The sequence below is a fragment of the Balaenoptera physalus genome, assembly GCF_965194825.1.
Source record: "Balaenoptera physalus genome assembly, chromosome: 12".
NCBI lineage: Eukaryota > Metazoa > Chordata > Mammalia > Artiodactyla > Balaenopteridae > Balaenoptera > Balaenoptera physalus.
In genome coordinates, this window is record NC_138897.1 from 80,264,183 (window position 1) to 80,283,602 (window position 19,420).

The 19,420-nt window shown below is 44.6% G+C and overlaps 4 protein-coding genes across 5 annotated transcripts in view; 2 read left to right on the forward strand and 2 right to left on the reverse strand.

Annotated features, from left to right (window-relative positions):
- DYNLL1 (dynein light chain LC8-type 1) overlaps window positions 1–16,434 on the reverse strand; it is a 39,013-nt gene extending 22,579 nt beyond the window's left edge. Inside the window, exon 1 of the mRNA XM_082417610.1 lies at window positions 16,303–16,434. The gene's annotated coding sequence lies outside the window, so the exon portion shown is untranslated. The remainder of the gene's footprint in view (window positions 1–16,302) is intronic.
- SRSF9 (serine and arginine rich splicing factor 9) lies at window positions 10–6,923 on the forward strand. Of its 2 annotated transcripts, none has more exons than XR_014251873.1 (4): window positions 10–338; window positions 3,064–3,224; window positions 4,730–5,149; window positions 6,423–6,555. XR_014251873.1 is itself a non-coding variant. In XM_082417606.1 (4 exons), the coding sequence occupies exons 1-4, from the start codon at window positions 151–153 to the stop codon at window positions 6,564–6,566; spliced, it is 666 nt and encodes a 221-aa protein (XP_082273732.1). In that variant the 5' UTR covers window positions 10–150; the 3' UTR covers window positions 6,567–6,923. The 2 variants fall into 2 exon arrangements, 1 of the variants encoding a protein (XP_082273732.1); XM_082417606.1 differs by having other exon boundaries at window positions 4,730–4,902; window positions 6,423–6,923.
- Window positions 7,479–16,680, reverse strand: GATC (glutamyl-tRNA amidotransferase subunit C). The gene is made up of 4 exons (XM_082417628.1): window positions 16,571–16,680; window positions 16,303–16,475; window positions 9,685–9,788; window positions 7,479–8,183 (listed from the first exon to the last, which is right to left on the reverse strand). The coding sequence occupies exons 1-4, from the start codon at window positions 16,649–16,651 to the stop codon at window positions 8,131–8,133; spliced, it is 411 nt and encodes a 136-aa protein (XP_082273754.1). The 5' UTR covers window positions 16,652–16,680; the 3' UTR covers window positions 7,479–8,130.
- Window positions 16,681–16,714: 34 nt separating this feature from the next.
- On the forward strand, window positions 16,715–18,790 carry TRIAP1 (TP53 regulated inhibitor of apoptosis 1; the record flags this gene model as incomplete). Its single annotated transcript, XM_082417630.1, has 2 exons — window positions 16,715–16,894; window positions 17,847–18,790. The coding sequence occupies 2 exons, from the start codon at window positions 16,715–16,717 to the stop codon at window positions 17,928–17,930; spliced, it is 264 nt and encodes an 87-aa protein (XP_082273756.1). The 3' UTR covers window positions 17,931–18,790.
- Between the last annotated feature and the right edge of the window lie 630 nt (window positions 18,791–19,420).

Consider the following 19,420-nt stretch of genomic DNA (forward strand, 5'->3'; position numbering starts at 1 on the left):
TCCTCCGACCCTTTCGCTTCCGTTCCCGTTCCCACAATGCTGTGCGGCTGAGCGCCTCCGAGCCCGCGGGGACGCTGCGGGGGGACCCCGGCTGAGGCGGCGGCGGCGGGGACGTGGGCTGCGGCAGGCCCGCGGCGTCGGGCGGTGCGGATGTCGGGCTGGGCGGACGAGCGCGGCGGCGAGGGCGACGGACGCATCTACGTGGGGAACCTTCCGACCGACGTGCGCGAGAAGGACCTGGAGGACCTCTTCTACAAGTACGGCCGCATCCGCGACATCGAGCTCAAGAACCGGCACGGCCTCGTGCCCTTCGCCTTCGTGCGCTTCGAGGACCCGCGGTGAGGGCCCCGCGCCGCCCGCCAGCCCGCCGGCCGGCCCGACGCCCCGGGCCCCCGCCTTCCCTCCCCTCCCCGCTCCCTTCCAGGGCCTCCCCTCCCCCCTCGCCGCAGACCCCTCACGGCGCCCCCGGGTGGAGGCTGAGGCCTCCTCTCGCCGCGGGGCTCCGGGCAGTCCTTTGCTCCGTCACTTCCTCTATTATTATTTTTTTTACTTAGAAACACAAAAGCCGGGTCTTGGGAGGGCCCAAGCCCGCCCAGACCAGCCTCAGGGATGGTACAGATGCCCGTTCTCTCCCTCGCGGCAGGACAGGCACCCTTCGGAGAAACCGGCCCAGGGCTTGGGAAGCTTGGCCCCTGAGCCGGCCCGGAGAGGACTGGGTGAGGAGGGAAGGGTCGCCCTCCCTGCCCACTCCTCCCCCCAGCTGGGACTCGCTGTTGTGGGGCGCACAGTGCCGGGGTGTGGATGCCTTTGGAGGGCGTAAAGGGGCTCTTTGATGGAACGGATCTCCATCCACGCGCGCCCCGCCCCACACGGCCAGGGCCTCGTTCTGATAAAAGCGTCAGGGATCTGGGAAAACTTCTAAAACAGGCTGATGGGGGTCTCTGATTTCACTGTTCCTCCTCTAATAAGGGAGGCACCGCTAGATGCTAAGGGCCCCGAGGATGTGGAAGCTCTAGATCCCGAAACCGGCTCGAAGGGGGTCTTTGTGACTTTGCAAAGAGTGTCGGCCCTTGCCCCAGAAAAGGCCTGGGAACTTTCAACACTGCGCTTGTTGGTTCGCACTGTGTTGGTTACTACACTCGGGGTAAATCGGAACTCGCTCGCTGGTTTCCAGCATTGGCTGAGGGAGCGCTTTGCCTAGTCTGCGCCCTGCGGGCTTCACTCCGAGGACTGCCCATGGGGTGTCCTGCCCATCTTGGGGGGTGATACGAGGCAAGGGGAGCGTCTGAGGATGAGGAGGCTGGACGCACCCTAAGGCTTTGATGGCTGAAGACTCTGACGGAGCTCGTTCCTAGTGTCTTGCCATTTGCCTCAAAAAATGGAACTAGGCATTTTCACACACACCTAAACTGGAAAAGGTTGCACGTCTATTAATTAGTAACAGTTTCCGTGTGTTTCTTAAGTTGCTATGTGTCATGTACCATACTATGTATCATTTAGCATTTTCAACAGCCTATAAACTAGGTGCTACTAATCACATTTTCAGATGAGGTAACAGGATTTAGAGTTGATAAAAGGGAAGGGTACTAGGGAAGGTAGGATTTGAACCTCCTGCCCTGTCGAATACAAACTTACTGTATGATATGTCATCTTTTCCCTCATTCCTTTCATAATGAAAAGCTATCTTTTGCTATTGCTAGATGCCAAGTTTCAAGCAAAGCACTGCACACGTAGTATCTTATTTAATCCTTACAAAAACCCTGTGAGACAGGCATATTACTCACATTCACATGTAAAATCTTGATCACATACTTACACAGAGACAACTACTAGTAAGTAGCAGGAGGATGATTTGAACTGAGGACAGTTTTTATTCATAGTCTTAAACCCTGGCAGTTCTGCCTCTCTCCCACCGTATTATGAATATAGCTAAGGTTGAACTGGATGTGGTCCTCCTTGCTCTTAATCCTGGGACTGGAATCTTGATTAGTGTTTATGTGCCTGTGACAACTGAATGCTGCCTTCATTAGTATGTCTTAAGCTGTTTGTCCTCTCAACCTCTGAGGGCATTCTCTCTCCTATCAATATTGGAGAACCAGCTTGGTGTTCCTAACTCTCCTAGAGCCCTAGGAAAGACTTTTTTTCTTTTATTTTATTTTTTAAATTTATTTATTTATTATTTATTTTTGGCTGTGTTGGGTCTTTGTTGCTGCACGCAGGCTTTCTCTAGTTGCGGCAAGCAGGGGCTACTCTTCATTGCGGTGCGAGGGCTTCTCATTGCAGTGGCTGCTCTTGTTGCGGAGCACGGGCACTAGGCGCACAGGCTTCAGTAGTTGTGGCTCGCAGGCTCAGTAGTTGTGGCACACGGGCTTAGTTGCTCCGCAGCATGTGGGATCCTCCCGGACCAGGGCCCGAACCCATGTCCGCTGCATTGGCAGGCGGATTCTTAAGCACTGCACCACCAGGGAAGTCCCGGAAAGACTTTTAAAGTATTACTTTATTGGATATTTACCTCTTTTGATGAAACTGTACCCAGAGTGGTTTTGACAACTTAGTCCTCCAAACCATGCTGAAAAGGTACACTTGAAGGAACTCCGTATTCCTCACGAAACACTAATTTGCATTTGTCTTTTGAGCCTTACCTCTTTTTAAATGGGTTTTTCTTTCTATAGACTTGAATGTACTAGGCCTTGAGGAAGAATATTAAAGGACTAGTGTGTGGTGTGCATTTTGAGAAACAGCTCACCAAGGTTAGAGAAACACTTTATTGGCAAAATCAACCATCTGTCAACAGTTTATTTTTTTCTGAATTAGTTCTGTTATCTGTTTGTCTATTCATTATCATTTCATACCTAGAGAACCCTGTGTGTGACAGCTGTAAAGTTTAATTCCAATATCATGAAAGGTCTTCAGACCAAAGCAGTAGTGCATCAAGTTCCGGGTTTTTGTTCTTTTGTTTTTTTTCTCACTTGAGGTTTTCCTTTTATTCTTGTTAGTCATGTTCCTCACTGGGAAGTCAGTCGGCCCTCCTGAGCAGCACTAACTCCAAACTTTTCTTTGCAGAGATGCTGAGGATGCAATTTATGGAAGGAACGGTTATGATTATGGCCAGTGCCGGCTTCGTGTGGAGTTCCCCAGGACTTACGGAGGTCGGGGTGGGTGGCCCCGTGGTGGGAGGAATGGGCCTCCTACAAGAAGATCTGATTTCCGAGTTCTTGTTTCAGGTATGTTCCTTTCAAACTAAATAAGATGATGCATGTAAAATACTTAGCACAGAGTCTGGCCTCCAAGAAATGTTAGCTGTTATTCTTCAGTGCGTGGGATGTGTGGGGTTTTCTTTTCAACAGCCCATGCACAGTGACAGTTTGAAGCCCTGCCAGTGAGGCAGGTACCTTGCCAGTGAAATTGCACTGATAGTGCAGCCTTGATAGAACATAAACTTTCTTCTTATAATGGAGTTTTCTAGTGTTGAAAGGGAAGATGATGGCAAAACCCCCTGAGCTGGAATTCTAAAGACATTTTCTTTTGGAATGTACCCTGGTGTCGGACTTGCTAGAAAGACATTGCAGAAGCCAGATTTGAACAAATTACCTAGCCTTGGATCCTAAAATAGGCCATATTTTGTGGTGGTTTTGGAATTATGTAAAAAAGAAACCAAAACTACAACTTGGAGTCTTAGTGATTGTATTGCAAAGTATAGAACGAAATGTCTAGTGTTGACAAGTGATGAAATGCTAAGCTCAGAGGTTTATGCATCTTTTTGAAATATTAACACACTGGTAAAAACCTGGGGCCTTCTGCACATTGCAGGGGTGTTTTAGGGCCCTGGTGGAGTGAAGTGTATTGAGGAGCCTGGCACTGTCTTAGATGTGAATGTCACACAGTCACATCAGACTCCCATGGCGCTTAAGAGTGATCCTGTCAGTATCTGCCTATCTGTGTCCCTTTGTAATTTTTTAACCCCAGAACTCTATTCCCTCCTTCAGGATGTCATGCATATCTTTTTTTCTCTCCATGCTGCTCTGAAATCCTGCTTAGAAAACTATTAGGAAATGGCTGCAGTCCTGAGCTGTGAGCGGTAAACACAGCCTTTGAGAGCAGGAGCACATTTCCCTTTCATGACATCAGGTAGGGTTGTATGACTCCCGACTAGTTTTAGCGTCTGAGTCTTACCTTTTCCCCTACTGTATTGAAGAGTGTTGGTGATCTTTTAAGAGGTACTTTGTCTAGTTTGTCAGTCATTCACACCTACAGGAAAACAAACTTTCGATTTTCGTTGTGTTACTTCAGCTACACTTTGGTTATTTTATTGGATGGTTTCAAAATTCCTATGTCCTGGGAACCCAGTCAGGCAAGAAATAATTGGTACCGATAAATTTCATAATGGAAAAAATTAGAACTCAAAGTCTTGGGAGTTTGTTATTAATTATGAAGGACAAAGAAAGAGAGGCTCTGAATTCTTAGAGGTACTAAACCTATAATGGGATGAACTTCTTGGTCTGTCGGAAAGGCTTGGTCTCTGGAAGATTATCCTAGGACCAGCTTCTTATGGTGGTTTACCACACATACTTTAGTGTTCTTCTCTGGTTTTGTGCCCCTTATTAAAATTTGTGATTTGGGGACCCTCAGGATTTAAAAGTAGTGATTGATGGAGAAGGGACCCTAGGTCTTGATGGCTCTTAACACAGATGAAGGATGTGGCCTCTTCTCTCATGTTCTCTGTGCCTAGGACTTCCTCCATCAGGCAGCTGGCAGGACCTGAAAGATCATATGCGAGAAGCTGGGGATGTCTGTTACGCAGATGTGCAGAAAGATGGAATGGGGATGGTTGAATATCTCAGAAAAGAAGACATGGAATATGCCCTGCGTAAACTGGATGACACCAAATTCCGCTCTCATGAGGTGGGTCCCCACCTTCTGTTGAGGAGCTTGTACCTAGACCACTCCACCTGAAGCTGACCTAGCAGAAGTAGCAACAGGCCATGCGTTTGCCATTTGAGGACCTCACAATACCATTAAAGATCTATCTTACGTGGACAAAGCCAAGGAATTCATCATGCCTAAGCCCTGCAGGGTCATAACAGAGAGAAGTCTGCAGTCATAGTATTTTTAACCTGGAGAGAATACTGGTGCAGTCTGTCATAATGTGGTGAGCTATTCCATGATAACACCCTTTCACAACTGGCTTAATCCGCAGTGTCCCTCCATGAACCTAATTATTATGGCTCTCCCTCCTTTGGGTCTAGTCTGGGCTCTGCAAGCCAACCTCATCATCTCAGCCCTTCTAGGTACTGCTACTGGGGCTGAGTTGTCACTTCACTGTGCCTTTCCCAAAGTGATGCAGGAGCCTCTTTGAAACCTTAGCCCTTGGCATTTTCTTGTTGTTCATCACCTCACCCTGGGGACTTAGTTCTTGATGTACTTCCTTTCAAGTAGGTGGCTGCTGCTTTGGATCTCAGTTTGATTCAAATGGTGACTATTCCTTTGATACCATTGAGACCAGATACCAGGCCACCAACTGGACATTTTTGCTGGTTATCCTGTCCTGACTTGCTATGGGGTTTAGGGATGTCTGGGGACATGAATTTCTGGGCCCATTTCTTTTTCTAAGGATTCATATAATTCCCTAACTTTATGGCTTGGAGGCTGCATGGGTTAACAGTGCTTTTGCTCAGACTGTCCTCTAAGACTTGAATTTGCAGCAGAAACAAAACAGCACCTGGTCGTCAGTTATACTACAAAGCAGAGTCTCAGTAAGGGTAATCAAATTACTGACTTCACTGAGGGAAAAAGCATCTGGCTTCTTTCATCTTAGGGTCTTTAGATCTGAGAATGCTGGCTGAGGGCAAAGGGCCTGGAGGTAGGCCTGCCTGGACATGACTCCTCTGCTGCTTATTAAAATCTTAGCCGACCTACTCCGAACCCTGGTTCCTCTATATGCAAAATAGTCACAATAATAGCATTATCTTAAAAGACTTGCCAGGAAGCTAAATTATGAAGATAACTAAGCATCTAGCCCAGGTCCTGACACCTGGGAGGTGCTAAATACAGGTTAGCTCCTTCATAGGTACCCACCCAAAGAGGCATATGTGAGGTGGCAGAGGACTAAACTATATATCTGACCTCTGAGATCTTTCCAGTTCTTAGATTCTGGGGGTTAGTGGCAGGAATTCAGATATGTTAACAGTAGTAGCTAGTAGCTGAGTTATTTACCACATAATCGAGTTGCCATTTATTTGTGTCACCTTGGGCAAGAATACCTACCTCCTGCACTATTGCGAGGGTTTAATGAGATAGCATTGTGCCAAGCAAACAGTAAATGCTCAATACTTAACTATTATTGTTAGGCAGCCATGTTAGGTGTTGGTGTGCTTTATTCTTCTGGGTCTTATTTTTTCCTTTACCTTTTGTTTGAATTTCAGGGGGAAACTTCCTACATACGCGTTTATCCAGAGAGAAGCACCAGCTATGGCTACTCACGGTCTCGGTCTGGGTCAAGGGGCCGTGACTCTCCATACCAAAGCAGGGGTTCCCCACACTACTTTTCTCCTTTCAGACCCTACTGAGACAGGTGATGGGAATTTTTTCTTTATTTTTTAGGTGAACTGAGCTGCTTTGTGCTCAGAATCTACATTCCAGATTGATGATTGATGATTCAGTGTCTTAGGAAATTTTTTTAATTTTTTTTTTTTTAAGGAAATAAAACTACATAATTTCTACCAGGGCCATATTAGCAGTGAAACATTTTTAACTGCGGAAATTATGGTTTTGGTTCAGAAACAAGTTGTATATTTTTCACCCCTGATGATGGGAAAAAAACCAGTGCTGTATCTTTGTGGGTTGCTCTTCTACGGAGATCAGCTGTTACTGTGACTTAAGTCGGCCCATTCTGTTTAGAAATATATTTTAAACATTTAATAATTGACATGTGTGATTGTCCTTAATTACGTTCATAGATTTCACCAAACAGGCACACTGAAATAGTAAAAAAAAAAAAAAAAAAAAAAATCATTGAGTTGTAGTGGCAGCTTGTACCCAATTGGTAAGGAGCAGGAGTGGATTACTTTATTTGGGGATAAAGATGGTGGTCTGAGAACTTCAATCCCAAGGGCAGGTTCAGGGTTCTCTTATAATTCAAGGCCAACTGTGTAAATTAAGCTGCTTTAAAGAAAAGAGGGCGCATTGCAGATAGGGGAAGGGAATGGGAAGGCTAAAAACAGACTTTTAAAAGTGGGCACGAGCATAAAGATCATTGGGAAATTCTTAGCCAAAACCAACTTTGGCAGTTCGTTAGGGAAAAAAAAACCAAAAAAGTTTTGGTTCTATCACTTTCACTCCTAAATGTGTCTCATTTGTCCCTGGTACCTGAGCTTTAAAAAACAAAACAAACCCCAAAACAAAAAACCCCACTGTCTTGGATTCTGTTCAGTTCAGTAATCATGGGGCAGGGGGCCTACTTTGTCACAGGCCCAGGGCTATTTTTTTTTTTTTTAGACCACTTTATTGAAATACAGTTGACCTGTAAAAAGCTGTACTTTTAATGTATACAACTCAGTGAGTTTGGGGTTAAGTATACACACATGAAATCACAACCATGAAGGCCATAAACATATCCATCACCTCCCAAAGCTGCCTCCTAACCTTAGCAGAAAGTCAGCCCTCTGCTTGGAACAAAGTGGGTACCCAAGAACAAATTTAAGTGTGTTCAGTAAAGATAAAAGGCTGCTCAAGTCAATGGAAGCAGCAACTGAAAAGGACAACTCAGGTTGTCACATAGTGATCAGATGCAATGTCTAACAGTTACATAAATAAAAAAATTCACTTAAATGCAGTTTGGTAGACAGTCTTTTGGGGAGGGGATAAAGTCTTCCATACAGAACAGCCTGTGAGTACACTTGATCCATTTCCTTGGAAACTGGCAATACCTTCTACTTCGGTTGGCATCAGGGACTATTTGCCTTATTTTGGCTAGATCTTTCCCAATTCTGTCTTCAAAAGAGTTAGTTACTAAAAGATACCTAACCATCACTTTTTTCAGGTGACTGAAGGAAGTGGGAACATTAGTGTTCGTAACAAAATAGTCATTGCACTTCCATGTTTTTAGAGGGCACCCCTTCCCAGAATAGCTACTCAGCGGTGTGAGAAGGGCTCTTTTTCATCCAGCTTTGGCCAAGAGATATTACCTGTTTGAAAACAATAACAAAAAGGAATGTTATAGTTGAGCCTGCTTTCCAACTGGCTCTACACTGAGCTAACTGGTTTGTCATGAAAAATAAGCAATGGAAATAAGTGTAGCTATTACACTGTTTTTCTAACTATGAGTATCTGAAAGAACCAGTTATAAGTGAAGCCTAATCAATGCACACTTTTCAGTAAGTAGCAGAGACAGGTTAATTAGACATTTATATGCATATGGGAGAGGAAGGAGAGACTATGACTGTGAACTCAGTTTTTCCCAAGAAGCAAAGTCTGACACAAGGTTCTATTTGAGAAACAGCATATGTGATCAATGGATATGTCTGCTGAAACAGCAACAACTATCAGACACTGAGATTGAGAGATTATAACATCTTATTTCTCTCCACAGTTAACTGAGGTGGTTTAGTTAATCAGAGGCATGAGCTCAAAATTTTTTTAGCTTTCCTTCCCATCCTTGCTTCAACCAGAGCTTTTCTTTAATTGGTTGGTCTTGATCAAAGAGGTATTCCCTGAGCCAGAGGACTGATGTTTGTCTCTGGAGGCTGCTGAGGATTGTTCTCCACTGAGGGGCATCTCCTGAACTTGAAGCTGGCACTTGGAAAGCCATCTACCTGGAGTGCTTAGGCTAGTCCCATTCCCCAATGTCCAGAGGGGTGCAGCAGCTCTGAGGGCTCACGTATCTGCAGTTCAGCTACCCAAGGTTCTGGGTTTTATTATTGGCCCAGAGTTTTAAAATAGTTACAGTGAGGTTTAAAGATGCAAATCTCCACACTAGGGGCTGCAAATTGATCACAGGATGCACCTGGCTTGCAGCAGGTATGTTTTATTTTCATGGTATTTTATTTTTTTAAATCTTGAATTAACACTTAAAATTTGGGAAATAGCACACAAAATGCTAGATGTCCAGGTTCTCTGGGAAAATCGGCTCCCATTCCTGCCTGGCACTGAATGAGAAGCAGCGCATGCCAGCTGCCCCTTTAGGCATAGCTTGAGCTCCAGATTTGCCACTCTACACATCTCTCCCTGCCTCAGTCCTGTTTTTGTTTTGCTCATTCCTGTTAACACCTGGCCCCTAGAGGTGAATGTGACCCCTGGAATCTACTGCCACCTTAGTGTCACCACCTGTATATACTTTGTTTTTTGTTGTTAATACATGTGTTTTTTTTATTTCCAGTTTTATTGAGATAATTGACATACATTGTATAAGTTTAAGGTGTGTAACACAATGATTTGATACATGTATATATTGCAAAATGATCACCATAATAAGATTAGTTAACATCCTAGAGTCACCACGCTGTACATTATATCCCCAGGACTTATTTAACTTATAACTGGAAGTTTTTACCTTTTGACTTCCTTCACCCTTTTGCCACTTTATACTTGTCAAAGTGCTTTCACATAGCAAATCTGGGCCTCACAGTTCCTACTGCATTCTTAGTTTACTGTGGGACAGTCTGTTAAGCCATTTTGGGCAACACATACCTGGGGGAGCCACAAAATACTCCTCCACAACTCGATGGGAGTTTTGTAGTAGTTCTTCAGCACAGTTGCCTTCTACCACATTGTCGGATCTCAAGTACAGACATCTACAAAACCAGAAGTTTAAGGTTACCTTCTCAGAACATGGCTTCTAGGGCATGGGTGGAGAGGGTCAAGTATGGGAGAACAAGGGAGCAGCATATTCTTGAGTTACAGTCACTGCTCAAAGATGGAGGAGCTGTAGTCAACAGTAGACCAAATAACAGCCTACCATTTATAGATTCTCCCAAGAACCCTGTGAGGTAAGTGGTAGTTACTCCTCAGGATTGATATGTTTAATATTTTTGATGATTACTATGGGTAAGTTGCTTTTGGCGGAGATAGGTAAGAAGGCAATTACAGTATAATATATTAAATCTAACAGAGGTAAGCAATGCTTGCCAAGGGACTAGGTAGGGGGACCTAACCCAGCCTGGGTGAGGGACAGGTCCTCAGAACAGGTGATGTCACTCCTTAACCATGGTCAAGGAACAGCTGGGTTGGGACTTCCCTGGTGGTCCAGCGGTTAAGGCTCCACGTTCCCAATGCAGGGGGCCCAGGTTCAATCCCTGGTCAGGGAACTAGCTCCCACATGCTGCAACTAAGAGCCTCCATGCTGGGCTTCCCTGGTGGCACAGTGGTTAAGAATCCACCTGCCAATGCAGGGGACAAGGGTTCGAGCCCTCGGGAAGATCCCACATGCCGCATAGCAACTAAGCTGTGTGCCACAATACTGAGCCTGCGCTCCTCAACAAGAGAAGCCACCGCAATGAGAAGCCCATGCACCGCAACGAAGAGTAGCTCCTCACTGCAACTAGAGAAAGCCCACGCGCAGCAACAAAGACCAACGCAGCCAAAAATAAATAAGTTAATTAAAAAAAAAAAAGCCCGTATGCCACAACTAAAGATCCTGCACACAGCAATGAAGATCCCATGTAAGACCCAGCACAGCCAAATAAATATTTTAAAAATATGTATACACTTAAAAAAAAAAGAGAAACAGCTGGATTGGATGGGAAATGAGCAAGGTGCAGAAACTTGCTCAAGAGTGGTTATAAATAACTTAAGCTGCTAAGTGACAGGACTGGGATCCGAGCCCGGTTCTGGTACCCCTAAGATGAGTGCTTTTTTCATCACAACCACCTTTGTGGATGTAAAAGTACCTGCCCTTGCCAGATGTACCACGAACATAGCTCAAGAATCTCACACTGTTTTCGGGGCTTAGTGGTTTCATTAAACTATCCAGATGGCAAACTAGTGAAACCAAACAGGAGTTGAACACATCTGTGGGGCTTCCCTACTGTTTTAAGGTTTAAAAGTGCATGACAAGAGGTTTGAGTTGGCTTCCAGATACCTGGGCTGAAAAATAAGCAGTCTGCTCAATCACTAAGAGGGTAGCAGCCAAGCTCTTTCTGCTCTGAGCCAGACACAGACTGCGGACTAAACCTAATGGGACAACGGGGCAAGGGTGTGACGTGAACATCTGGGTAGAGGCTGCATAGGAGGCCAAGTTGTAATGATAAGATTCTTTTAGGAAAGGATTGGTTCTTCTGTTTCTTTGGGGCACCCAGCCCTGGGCAAGACACGATAAACACTTATTCATGGTACAAAGAGTGGAAAGCTGGACTCTATTCCAGGACTGGCACCGTCTTAACTGTGTCACCTTGAACAAGTTTGATCTTTCTAAGACCTTAAGCTTCTTGCCAAAAAAAGGGAAGGTTGCACTAGATTTTTTTTTTTTTTTTTTTACCATACAAGGATTATGCACTCATACTCATTCAAGGAAACTTGGAGAACAAAAATAAAAGTAATCTGCAAAGGTGACCGTTGGACTTTCTGGGGTTTATATTTCTGTTCGGCAATATAACAAAATGGCTAAGAGACTGGGCTTCTGAATCACTGCAGAATTCAAACTGAGAGCTGCACGTGGCCTGTATGCAAGTTACTTATCCTTTCCATGTATCAGTTTCCTTGTTTGTAAAATGCTTCAGAGAATTGCTGGGACAATTAAATGAAATGATGTTTAAAAAGAAGGTTTGGTAATGCTGGGCTTGCATTCTTAGGGCCACAGGAGGTGGGCGCTGAATAGCACCTGCTCTTTTTTCGAAAAGAGTTTGTACACCCCAGGTACCCCTCAGTTCCCACTACTCATTCAGAGAATATCTAGGCACTTAACCTGCTATAATCACTCACAACCCTCCCAGTCCACAGGGACTGGAGGCTGCTAATTGTTCCTGGGCACTTGGAGATTTTGACAAAAAAGACTATACAACTGCCAAGAGGTGGTTAAAAGCTACTGCTTCCCAACAGTAGGTAGCAATTGATTTGTTCACTCATTTGGTAATTGGGTTTCCTATTAAGTGACATTTCCAGAAAGACAAAGTTCACCTCTTTAAATATCACAATTTCCACCTAATTACTATTTAAGATGGAGTTGTTTGTAGAATAAATCCACACCTCCCTATTTTCTTAAACACAGGCTACTGAACACAGGGTCTCTGTGAGGGTGGCACACCAAGCAGACCCCTCACTTGGCAAGTCGCTTAACTTTTCTTGACCTTGGAATCATGCATAAAACACCAAACAGGACCAGATGAGCTCTTTAAGTGCCTATCAATTATGACTGACTGAATGTCTACCTCACCTCATCTTTCTCAGTCAGGGTTCTATTATAAGAGCGTTTAGTCCAGATACGTAGGACAACTTCTATGCATCTGGGCTAGTTGTTAGTTATGTACCATCCTTGGGAGACTTGAAAAAAAGAGTCCATTGATCTTTCTGTGTCCTCAATCAGATGAAACACCCTGGTTGAGAAAACTTTTTACTGTGAATTAGAAATCCCTGCCCTCTAAAGCTCACAGACAAGGCACTTAAACCAGTAACTGTGGGAAATGCATTTAATTTCATGGAAAGCACTATGGCAGCATGGCAGAAGAAGTGCCTCTGTTGGCCCCTGGGCTGACCAATGGAACAGTTCTGCTGTTGTTTTAAGTTTCTTTCTGCCTCTTCCCTGCTATCAGGCTGCCAGGAGTTGTTTCTCTGGGCACCACTCTACTTCCATCTACAAGCCTTTTAATTTATTTCTAGTTTCAGGCGGACTGAAATGAGAGCTAATCGATTTGGCAAATAAGGCTCTGAGGGACATCCTAAGCATTGAAGTTATTTGGCTGCAATCAGAGATGTCACCTGAGTCAGTCTCTGGATCTGAGATGAAAAAGGATAAAGTTTCTAGGGGCTGACTTTATTACTGATTGATTGATTGATTTTTTTGGCTGTGCCATGAGGCTGGTGGGATCTTAGTTCCCCGACCAGGGATTGAACCCGGGCCCCGGCAGTGAAAGCACCGAGTCCTAGCCACTGGACTGCCAGGGAATTCCTGGGGTTGACTTTAGAGGGCATATCTAGAGCAGTATTTGAGAGAAGCTCTGAGTTCCAAGTCCTGGATTCTCCTCTTAATACCTGTGAAACTTTGGCACAGGTTACATAACCTTTCTGAGCCTTGGTTTCTTCATCTATGAAAGAGATACTAGTATTTGCCTTTCGGGATTATATGTGATTACTGAGATATAACGCATATAAAATCTTAGTGCCTGGTACATAAGCATGCTAATGCTTTTTAGCTCAAAACAAATGATAGGTTATTAATGGGCCAAGAGATTTCTGTTAGCCAGTCAGGACCTTTACAGCTAGTGCGGCTATCACCTAAAACCATTTAACACTTGTCTTCACTTAACTGGGTTCCATTTCAAATGTCAGTGAAGGCAGTACACTCAAAACATGAAAATCCTACAAATGTCACATCTAAAATGGAATCATTACCCCAAACTGGTTTCCTAATTTATGGCAAGACTGCAAATCACTGAATACTAAGTCACTATTCCAGTTACCAGAACCAAATCCCTCTTCATCTTTTCCACAAACTCTTCCCTGAGTAATAGCTGCATTTCTTTATAGTTACCCTCTAGATGCCTTGGGAAATTCTGACTGCTCTTTGCGCTTCTATTCCCACCTTTCCGATAGATAATAAAGAACATTCAACAAACATTTACTGAGTGTCTGCTCAGTGCTAGATGAAGATGAGCAATAACAGACATGCTCCCTGTGAGGTGGACGAGCAGTAGGAGAGGGGCAGAGAATCAAATATCAATTAAATAGATGTATAAATACATGTAAAATTACAGCTCTTTTGAATACCATGAGAGCCACAGGTCCTGAAAGAGAACCTGACTCAATACAGAAGAATGAAAACTTCCTTGAGGAAGTGGCAGTTGAAATCTGAAGAAAGGAAATTAAGTAGGCAAAAAAAAAAAAAAAAAAAAAGGAATGCGGGGACTTCCCTGGCAGTCCAGTGGTTAAGACCCCACGCTTCCACTGCAGGGAACACGGGTTTGATCCCTAGTCAGGAAACTAAGATCCTGCATGCTGTACAGTGAGGCCAAAAAAAAAAAAAAAAAAGGAATGCATGGGCTGAGATGGGGGTAAAGGCAAGAGCCCAGAATTCTAACAAGGGGAAAGAATGGAGAGCTCTGGGAAAGCGATGTCTTGAAGAAGTGGGCAGAAGCTTGGTTAAATGATGCCCCACAGGCTATGGTGAAGCTTTCCTTTTTATCCTAAAGAGCACTAGGAAGCCACCTGAAGGACTTGGGTAGGAGAATGACATCAGATTTCTGTTCTGAAACACTGTAACTTTGGGCAAATTGGTTAACCTCCCTAGACCTAAGCATCAAGATTACAAAATAGAGGATTTGAAGGAATCAAAGACTGGAGTGAGACCATGAGACTAGCAAGCACTTTACATGAAGGTTATGGTTACAGATAAGTGTGGCTCTCCCTACCGGCATTGACTAATGGCAGCTTTCTTTCTCCCACCTGTACCAGGAGTTTATTTTTTAAAATTCCATCAGGAAAAGGCTAGGACAGAGTTGTAGACTGCCCATATCTTTACAGGCTACATACCCATCCTTTCTAAGAAGCTGCAGTCCCAAACAGCAAACAAGTCTGCTTTTCAAAAAAGATCATTTTCTTTTAAAATGTATTAAGATTTGGCAACAATTGGTAGAGGTGGGTAGATAGAGGCTGCACCTTTTTAGTATTCATAAGCTGCTTTGTCAAAGACCCACCCCTCCCTGTTGCATTACACTACTTCACTACTTGGGTTATTACTCTGCCCCCTTAGGCATTTGTGTTTTGGGCCCTAGGTATAAAATGAAAAGTTAAAACTTCCCTCTGGGCTTCCCTGGTGGCGCAGTGGTTAAGAATCCGCCTGCCAATGCAGGGGACACGGGTTTGAGCCCTGGCCCAGGAAGATCCCACATGCCACGGAGCAACTAAGCCTGTGTGCCACAACTACTGAGCCCGCGTGCCACAACTACTGAAGCCCACGCGCCTAGAGCCCGTGCTCCGCAACAAGAGAAGCCACGACAATAAGCCACGCACCGCAACGAAGAGTAGCCTCTGCTCGCCACAACTAGAGAAAGCCTGCACGCAGCAACGAAGACCCAACACAGCCAAAAACACAAAAAACAAAAAAAACTTCCCTCTGCATTCCCATCTTCTTTAACACTAACCATCGTTAATAGTTTCTTGCATGCCCTTTCAGGGAACAAAACAAAACTTAATGCATACACCAGAGTATATAAAATAGATTACACATAAAGTATCGATAATACCATACACGATGTCCTGAACTTTGCCTTTTTTATTAAGTATATCTTGGAGACCTTTCCATATCAGCATATATAGTTATTTCATTATTTTTAACTGCCAAATACTACAGTGTACTATGATGATGTATTTAGCCATGAAGGACACTTAGATTGTTTCTGGGGTTTTTTTGTTTCTTTTCTGTTGTTTTGTATTATAAACAGATTTGCATACCCTGGGCGCTTGTGAACACACCTTGATGCACTTTCACAGATATTTCCATAGGGAACCACTAGGTCAGAAAATATGTACATTTAAAATTTTTGAGACAGGAATTCAGCAGCAAGGAAATCAGACATGAGCTCACATTCTATTAACAAGAAACATTACAAATCAACAAAAATAAGATAATCAAGAGAAATATTAGAAGAAAACCCTGGGACTTCCCTGGTGGTCCAGTGGTTAAGACTCCGCGCTTCCACTGAAGGGATCGCGGGTTCGATCCCTGGTCCGGGAACTACGATCCCGCATGCCGCACGGCCAAAAAAAGAAGAAGAAAACCAGACAGGATAAGGAGTTAATGCAAAGATCCTAGAGGAGCAACGAATCTGGCGTGTTGGAGAAACGGTAAAGAAGCCAATGTGGTTGGAGTGATAAAAGCAGTACTTCGGTACGGTAGGGAGGGACTCTAGGAAGTTGGGCCTCGAAAGTGAAGCTTAGCAGTTCGGATTTTGTTCCTAGTTACACTGGGAGCCCTCGAGGATTTTACAAGGGAGGGACAGGATCCATAATGAACAAGGGAAAGAGTGAAAGCACCCGCGGGGTGACCGTGGGCAAGTTCTCGCATCTCGCTTCTGTGAAATGAGACACTAATCTTCATCTTAACTGGGAGCGAAGGCGCCGCAGGCAAGGCTTCGAGGGCCGTAGTCGCAAGCTTACCTGTCCTCCAGAACTGACTCCATGGGCTCCACCCCGTCCGTGTCCACGGCGCGGAGCCGGTCGGCGAAGGCGATGGCTTTCTCCAGCCGTGCCACGGCCTCTTGGCTGCCGAAGTCCACAAGCGCTAGCCGTTCCAGGTGCTCGATCAGCTCGGCCGTGACCCGGCGGCTTCCCTGGGGGAGGATGAGGCGGAGGGCTTGGGTCACGGGTGGGGCCTGCTCCGCCTCCCGCCCCGCTTCGGCACCCGCCTAGACGCCCCGGCCTCTACCTGAGGAGCGGCCTTGGAGTGGAAGCCCCGGCGCCCGCCCGCCGACGCTCGAAGGCCCAGCCACACGGCCCGCGCCCACATTTCTCTCCTTCTCGGCTTCCGTAGTGCGTCCTCTCGTAAAGCCTAGCGACACGCTTAAAAGTGATGACATCCGAGAGCGCCGCCACCGCCGACGCCATGAACAGCGTAGGGGAGGCTTGCACCGACATGAAGCGTGAGTACGACCAGTGCTTCAATCGCTGGTTTGCCGAGAAATTCCTCAAGGGGGACTGCTCCGGGGACCCGTGCACCGACCTCTTTAAGCGCTACCAGCAGTGTGTTCAGGTGAGCTGAGGCCCGGATCCTCTCGCCTCTACCCCAGGCACCGGCTTCTCTCTACGGTGTCCCTGGCCTCACGCATCGTATCTTGAGGGCGTTGGGACTAGCAGGGTGAAGAAAAGCCTCGATGAGACCAGTGACAGTAGTTCTCTCCCCTACCGTCACCAAGGCTGCCTGGTATCTCTCCGAATGACAAAGTTAAATACTTTTGCAGCACTTTACTTTTTACGGAGCCCAGTAACATTCTTTGGTTCATTTGGTGCTCAACCTGAATTTGCAAAGTGGGCATAGTTATTCGTATTTTATGCATGAACACTCACGCCCAGAAATAGGAAGTGATTAGTCGAAGTTCACTAGAATCAAGTTTCCTTGGATTTTGCGGTGGTGCACTTTTCCAATATTGCTGAGGGACAAGGAGGGGTGTTAACCTCTCTGGCCTGTTAGACATTATGGAGGATCTCCTTTTGTTATATTCCCTTCATTGGCCTATTTTATTCTCTCTTGACTAGCTAGAACATCTTCATTCCAGCCCAGTGAATGTGAAACTGATCTGAATCGTTAAGAACAGCCCTGGGCAAGGCACTCGCAATTAGTTAACTTAAAAAACATCCTCAGTAATTCCAGGTGGAGCTGCTGTGTTTACCCAATATACAGATAGGAAAGTTAGGCTTGATCAAAGTTACATAGCCGGTAAGTCCTGGGACTGATTTGAACTTGTGTCTGTCACAATAGAGTGGTGATACTGTTTAAATTCCACTTCTGAATTTTGACGTTAACTCTTTCCAATCTCTCTGGTTTTACACTTAATTTCTTTGTAATCTGATGTTTAAAAGCATGGGGTTTGAATCATGTTTGGTAGTCCTTATGGTCCAGTCGGATTTACTTTTGTACCATCATATTTATAAAGTTTGGTCCTCAGGCTCCATGTAGACCTTTATCATGTGTTTTCTTCCATCAGAAAGCAATAAAGGAGAAGGAGATTCCTATTGAAGGACTGGAGTTCATGGGCCACGGCAAAGAAAAGCCTGAAAGCTCTTCTTGACCTTGACAGTCACCTTGAAAATGGACTCCTCAAATCAGGAAATTGAGGACTCTGGATCATATCAGTTAAAGCTGTGAAGATAGCATCGATTTGATGAATTTAGGAGAGAGGAGTTTCCTGTCCTCCTTCTTGATATTTTTCTCTCATTTGTAAATGATGAAAAAAATCACTCTTTGCTTTGAAATTTCTGGCTTTGGCATCAGCAGGAACTCAGTGTGCTAAATAATGGGATTATGGTTCCAATACTTGGTCTGGGATCGGTTTTAAATATACCTTGTATGTAAATGCTGATAAGCTTGTCAGGATGACCAAGGCTGCCAGAGTTATGCTTCGAAGGACATTACTTGTACACTGTACTGGGGTTATTGTTCATGGAAGCAACTGGTTAGGATCTCTCTTTTCTCTCAGGGAGATAATGCTTTGGAAAGGGTTCCCAGCACAACAGTTTGGATCAATGCTTGGGAGCAGTTTTATTTTTATATAGTAACTTAACTGTTAAGATTGCTGGTGGACTGGGTTAGCCAAGAGGAAGACAGCTTTTAACAGTTCCCTACCTTAAGAAGAGGTGTCAGATCTCATATTAAGATGTGAAAGCTTCAAGAACACTGTGAACACCATCTCAGAGCTCATGGTGTAGTTCAGCAATTAAGATCCTTGGAGTGGCTATGCAGGATCCTAAATTGCAAAGATTTGCTGTTGCCAGCTTTCAACTTAAGTAAATGAATTTAAGTCAACCTGTGTATCATAAAAGTGCCAAAATGCTGCATCTGGTTAAATGGGGGGAGAAAAGAGTTCACTTTGCCTCCTTTACCCACCCTGCCCTGTAATGCCTGTAATCATGAAGATGGAACAAATTGTAACATTTAGTTTCTATCATTATTTGCCCCTGAAACTCAGTGCACTTTATGGAACTACCACCCTGTAACCCCACACATCCCATATATACACTGGGGGGAGTTTTATCATTTAAAAATGAAGATTTATCTAAGCTAGGTAGTATCGTATAGCAAATGGAAACCACTGACTTCTAAAATTTCCACAGTAAGCTACACAAATATCTTAAAATGTTTATATAATGGCACCCAAAAAAATGTCAGTATCAGGTGAGCACTTACACACTTTAGAATGTCATGTAGTCTCCACAGTTGCGTATCTTGAGTAATGTGGTTCAATTTTCTTTGTGCCTATATAGTATGAAACTTGATTTACAGAAGTCCTAGATCCTATTATCTCTTCTCCACTTTACCAGTTATTTTATAAATAACTTCATATTTAATGTGACCAGTTCTTAATGTCATTGCAATACATTCTGCATTTATATTTTGACAGGCTAAGGTCCATTATACAAAAGATATTTGGAACCCAGCTGAGGGAGTCCAGGCAGCAAGCTGGAGTTAAGTATAACTGTCCTGAAGTAAGCCTGGCCACAAGCCAGTCAAAACCTTATAGGCTCTTGAATCTTACCACAAAACTGTCTGGTTGAGCCTTGA